This window comes from Symsagittifera roscoffensis, chromosome 1 (assembly GCF_963678635.1).
Source record: "Symsagittifera roscoffensis chromosome 1, txSymRosc1.1, whole genome shotgun sequence".
Lineage (NCBI taxonomy): Eukaryota > Metazoa > Xenacoelomorpha > Acoela > Convolutidae > Symsagittifera > Symsagittifera roscoffensis.
The window spans coordinates 16,437,018-16,443,424 of NC_087062.1; the positions used below are offsets into that span (position 1 = coordinate 16,437,018).

General features: G+C 35.6%; 1 protein-coding gene across 1 annotated transcript; it reads right to left on the reverse strand.

Annotated features, from left to right (window-relative positions):
* Positions 1-740: 740 nt before the first annotated feature.
* On the reverse strand, positions 741-6,313 carry LOC134854993 (LIM domain and actin-binding protein 1-like). The gene is made up of 4 exons (XM_063871375.1): positions 6,168-6,313; positions 5,410-5,602; positions 3,187-3,405; positions 741-2,230 (listed from the first exon to the last, which is right to left on the reverse strand). The coding sequence occupies exons 2-4, from the start codon at positions 5,534-5,536 to the stop codon at positions 927-929; spliced, it is 1,650 nt and encodes a 549-aa protein (XP_063727445.1). The 5' UTR covers positions 5,537-5,602; positions 6,168-6,313; the 3' UTR covers positions 741-926.
* Positions 6,314-6,407: the final 94 nt, after the last annotated feature.

A 6,407-nucleotide genomic window follows, 5' to 3' on the forward strand; every position in this document is an offset into this window, starting at 1 on the left:
TAGCAAAATTGCGGATTTCGCGACATATCTGATTTTGGATTGTTCCAGAATCCGCTTAAAATTCAAAAAATGCATAGTTTGGCCTCGTTATGCTCTGACACACCCTAATTTAAACTTTAGTAAGTTTTTTATGATGACACTTTTTTGCAGTTATACTCCCTTTTTTTGTTGATCAAGTAAAGTAGTCAAACATCCTTAAGTTCTAGTCTTTCCTTCAGATCATCTGGTGACACTACGGACAAAAATCAACTAATTTTGAACATAGTGTTTTATTTTGTAGTCGCAAGTTTTTGTGCCAATTGCACAGTAATTGGCCGTTCACGTTTTTTTTTGTTTTCTTTTTTGTTTTTTCTCACACATGCTTGTAACTTCTAAATTAATTACTGAATTGTTTTTCACTCCTTTCTCATTGTTTTTGAAATCCTTTCTCGCCGCCAGATCTTTGTTTGATATATGAATTGATTCGCGAAGTTTAAGTTTTCATAAGGCCCTGTCTGAATAATAAATTGCAAGTCCTGGTCTAAAACTGAATTGTTGATTTTTCAACTGCCAGTAAAACTTCTTTGATAAGAAAAATTGTTTTAGTCAAATTATCTTTTATAGATAGTTGCAAAAAGTTTGGATAGGCAAACTTAATTAAAAATAACAATGGGCTTTTTGTTAAATTGAATTTTGCATTCACAAGCTCTGTATGAGACATAACTAATTCCGTACGGTTGCCTGAAAGCTCAAAATTGCGGATAATTTTGCAGGTAGTCTCAAAATAAAAATCCAAAATTGCAGCTAAGCTCAAATTTGCCTGAAAACTCAAAATTGCAGGTAATCTTTTAATTAATTCCGACTACCGGAGTTTTTGCAACTTGTTGTAAGATAAGCAATTTGCAGTAGAAAAAATTAATTGAAAGACTGTTTAAATCTTTTACTTCTCATAAAGCTATGATATGTTCTTTGCCATTGTGAATGATTTTGACAACTCCTACTGAACCCGGAACATGAATTTCCAATGTCTCTTTGTTGGCTCCTGCGCTCGTAATTTCAGTTTTCTCGAAACTAACATCGACATGTTTCAATTTCACGTTGCTCTCTTCGTTATCACTTCCGGCTTTTTGAGTACTCGTCTTATCGATTCTCTTGCCAACACTTTTTATCCCTACATTCAATTTTTTGACTTCAAAACTATTTGCTTCGCCTGCAGCCGTAACGTCTTCAGTTTTCTCGAAATTAACATCCTTATCGGACCTCTTGCCAATTTTTTTAATCCCTTCATTCAACTTTTTGACTTCAAAACTTTTTGCTTCGCCAGCAGTTGTAACGTCTTCAGCTTTGTTGAAATTAACATCCTTGTATTTCATTCTCGTGTTGCTTTCTTCTTTGTCGACAGCATCATTTTCGGCTTCTTCGTCACTGGTCTTATCGAAACTCTTGTCAGCACTTTTTAACCGAATGTTCGACTGGTCCAGCGTCTGCTCAAGCTGCCAGCGTCCTTTCGGTTCCCGATTGAAGTTTGCGAACTCTTTCTGATTTTCACCATACGCTTTAGTTTCTTCGTCTTTAGTGAAACTTACGTCGGCATGTTTCATTTTAAAGTTTGATTCGGCGTCCTTATTTTCAACCGGCGATGAAAACATGGCGGGAGGCGGAGGCACAATTTCCGGGTCTGACTCACTTTCTGACTCACTGTCTGATTTGATTTTCTTAACATTCGTCTTAATGAACTCACTCAAGCTAACAGGTCTTTCGAAGCCTTTTGGCGGAGGTTTCGGAGTCTCACGTGGTTCAAAAAGATCTTGCTTAACTTTCTGAACTGTGACGCCAGTCGGGGAGAACGCAGAGTTCTTGATTGGCGTGTTCGCAATCGGAGTCGAACTTTTCGATGACGTCGAGACTGATGCTGAAGACTTCGAACTGATTGCGTTTTGGTCGACGAAGTGATAAGCGCTGCTCTCGTTTTGCGACAGGTTACTCGTGACTGACTCAGCTCTAACTGATGACTTCTCCGACGTCGAGTTGAACGACGTGTCGGCTTTCTTGTAGTGCGACACAGGCACAAAGCTGGAGTTCGTAGATCCGAACTTGCTGTCAGTGGTGTCGGCGACTTTGATGGGAGTCGTGTTGCTTCGCACGAGGAGTGGAGCGGTCGTTTTAATTTTGGGCATTTCTGGTTGTCGAGGAGTTGCTTTCGGTCGAGGCTCCACTGTTTCCACTGTCTCCACGGGCGGAGGAGGCGCTGCTATAAAAAAAACTCACACATTATAATCAAAAAATTAGAAACAAATTTAGTTCTGTCGAAAATGATCGAAATCTATGATTTTCAGATTTCATGATACCCAGTTTTGGCCGGAGAAGTGCTCGCTGACGTCATTTTTTTGAAAAGCATCCAAAGATTCTGGGCGTGTCTTTTTTGTTAACGCGTTGTTACTTTCTCAACTGTACAACTAGAATTGAATTTAGAAAAATGTTCCTTAATTTTTTTTGAAACTCCAACTTGTTTGTACATATTTTTCGGCCACGCCATCGCACCAGTGATACATGTAATGGAAGCGCACACCTTTCACATCAGAAAGGTTGATCATGTGAAGACCGAGCTTTGCAAAGCTATATAGAATAGATTAAGAAGGTGTGTAAAAATCATAATAGCCATAATACCGTCTTCAAAGCTATTTGTGCAATTTAATGAGGCAGAAAAACTAACGAAGTGTTATTACAGTTTTCATGACTTAACTTTTATTTGATTGAAAAGAACTATTGTGATCGGATTTGGACAAACTCAATCGACCTAACGCAATCATGGTTTTTTGTATCTTGCGCAAGGTGTTTTCCAAAGACAATTAAACCTAATAACTCAAATCGTCTCGTTTTGTCTTTCTGATAATAGCTCTTATCAATTTTCCTTAATGAAGTAGTATAACAGATTGAAAACTTGAGCGACTTTAGTGCAAATCATTATATTGTGTAAACATAGTTTAGAGGCTCTTTTCCACCCCACCCTTGAATTTAAACTTTGAAAAACTACTTTAACATTGTCGGAATGCAATGAAACTTGGAATGGTCAAAAGAAGTAACAATTGTGAACAGATTTGTTTTTCATACCTTGTCTTAACTTTACGCGTTCAGCGATAATTACATGTAAAACAACAATAAAAGCAGTCAATTTTCGACGATATGTGACTTATACTCTATGCTTACCCTTGCGCGCGCTGTCCCGTCTCAGCACCACGCCCGCCGGAATAGCAGGAGATGCGACCCCGTTCTGCACAGAATTGGAGCTCTGAACCTGGATATGTCCAGGTCTTATGCCCACATTCACTGAGTTGCTTCTGGGCATCTTGTTCTTGCATGCTTTGCACATCAACTTCCCTTCGTGTTCTGCATAGGAAGTTGCTTCCAGTAGCTTCTTGCAGTTAGCTGAAATAAAAAAAAACAGCTTAAATTCTATGCTCGAAAAAAGCCATTGATCATATCAGTTTTGTTTGTTATCCTTCAGTATTTTTGCCTAGCACAGTCTTTTAAGTTTTTTTATCCGATAGATCTTATTGATCTGCCTTACAACTCAAATCTATTAAAGCACATGAATTAAGATGAAAAGAGAAATATATAGAAAAGGAGATTATGAAGTGTTGGGAGACTGGCGTATTAGCATGTCTGTCGATTAGCATGCCCATGAAAAGAATGTCCTTTGAAGATTCGCTATTATACGGTCTGCATATTCAAACTTGTAGTTTTAAACATCGTACACTCAGCCGAATTTTTAATTAGGTGAAAAAGAAAAATTACATCCCCTAAAAATTTAGAGGTTTCGAAAATATTTGAAAATTTTACGTCTGAAAGCACGCGCAGTTGAAGCAATCATTGCATGCTTATAAGGCACATATGCTAATCGCTACACCTCTGAACTATTGAAACTCTGTTTAGTTAGGAAACACCTAAGAGTAAAGGAGTCTGTATTTATTCTCACAAAATTTTATTGCTGATTATATATTTCTAGGAAGAGGATAGCCGTTTGCTGTGCATGTGGTACAGAATGCTCCAAATACGCTGATGCAAGAAATTAAGTTTAAGATTAAAGCAAGAAAGCAACAAAAATTGTTCTTTAATTTTCTTGGATTGTTCCGACAAAATTTTAACATGTTTAAAGACTTGTCTCTGGAATCCAGGAACATAAAGACAAAAATTGTGCGCCTATCCAGTGCACAGTTTAGCCTCGTGATTTTATAAAATTTTTTTCTTTTTTTCAAAATTTAAGCTCATTTAGTATACGGCGACTGAATTAAAGAAAAAATTGTCAGATTGAGTAACATGGCTGTGAAAACTGTGAGTAGTAAGGCTAACAAGAAAGTTTAAAGCAAGTGCTAAAATAAATTTTAAAATGAGAGATCCGCGTTTCTTCAATTTTTCCTAAAGTTTATTCTGATAATTGAAAAAGTCTTAGACCAGTTAGTCTCAGCACAGCAGCGAGAGAACTTTTCTTTTAGAAACCAAACAAGAGTAATTAACTTTTCAGGGTTTTTCTCGGACACAGAATTTTTTCAAATTTTTTAAGGTTAGAATTACGGCTAAAAACGTTTTAATATGATATATAACTCGACCCATTGCAATGATTATTTATGGTATCTGATTTTGCAAGGAAAAAAATAGAAAAAAAGGAAAAAACTAAAACAGACTCAAAAGCAAAGATCCTCCCTATTTTCAATGGTCAGAACAACAAAAGTCTTTTTGTTCTTGAAATGGTTGCATTTCCGCAGGTCATTATCTTTTAGACTGTATTTCGAAACAGATCTTTCTTCCCTTTGGCTTATCTAACAATTTAATTAAAATAAAAATATAAAATGATGACAATAAAACATACTATAATACATACTGTTTTGAAAGCTTTGTTGCTTTTTAGTTTTCCTCTCTGTGGAAAAGCTTAAATCTTCTGGAGTTTTTTAAGTTTTTTTTCACCTAATTTTTGTTGCTAAGCATCACGAAAAATTGGTATACCATATATGATTTTTCCTGCAATAGCAAATACAGGTATTATGTGCAGTACAAAGAGCTATCACGATGTGAACCAGAGAAAAAAAGATTCCAAGATTTTTTTCAGATCATAATGATTTTTCAGATAAAATATCCTTTGAAATTGTTTTCTCCTAGTTCACCGTCTGTACCTCTATAACGATGCAAAACTCATGATCGATCTCATCGGTTTTTTAATCTCTAAGAGAGTACCCATGATGGTAACTAGAGACGCTGTAGATGGTTATTACAATTATAAATGGACTATTCAATACATCAAGTGTTTCAACCTTAAACTTTTGTGTATGGTAATGTACATGTAACAACTTTTTCTCTGTTTGATTTTCTTCAAATTTATTCTAGATTTTCAGACACAAAACCGCCTGAACATAAGATTTAGTTAGGCATACTCACAGCACTTGAAGCACTTCTTGTGGAAACTCTGACCCATGGCCAGCACTTGCTCCATCAGGTACACTTTCTCCCCACATACCCCACAGTTGGGGGTGAGACCCATCTTCATTGCCAGTGGCGGGGGCATGTCTATCTCTTCTTTTTCACCTCTTTTTCTCAATTATACTCTGCAGGTTGCTTTCTAATCACCTATCTAAACAAAAGTTTTGGATAAAAATAAAACGAATAATACAAAATGGTGAACTGAAAAAGTAAGAAAAATCTATTACGGAGATATTTGTAGAAAATATGTTCAATTAGGCCATTAATTTGATGTTTTAACTGCCCCCAACAACCTAATTTTTATTTTGTCGAAAATTCCTGCTCTTTTTTAAATCTTTTTTTTAAGAAAGATTAATTGGAAAAATGCCTCTAGAAAGTTGCATGGAGTTTTCTCGATATGTATTAAATTTTTTCGATTGTTGGGCCTGTTAAAGTCAAGGTCAAGTTGTCTTTATTTTTTGTTTTCCTCAATGCTTTTCAAATAAAATGGTTTAAAAAAATGTAACATGTTTGGCATAAAAAAGGTAAACAATAAGGCAAGAGCTTAGCTACAACCATATCACTGAGTTAATTTGATATCCGCAAAAGTGGAAAACTTTTGCCGATACCTTGTAAATATAATAATATTATGAATAATAAATCATAATGATAATCGTTATAAATAAATAACAATATGAATATCACAGAAGAAAAAACAACTGCCAGGTTTAGCTTACCTTTAAACAGCTAACTTATCAAAAACTGCAGGTCTTGGTATGAAGTTAGTTTAAACTCAACGCAGGTGTAAATTAATTAAGCTGCTCAATAGCAAAGTAGTTTTCAAAAGAAAAGAAATGGTGTAATGAAAACGTATCGGCTATTTTGTTTGGCCACTTAAACTATTATGGCCGGTATGGTCGGTTTAATGGTGAAGCTATGTTTTTACATGCGCATTTTCTGAGACACAGTTTTCAAAA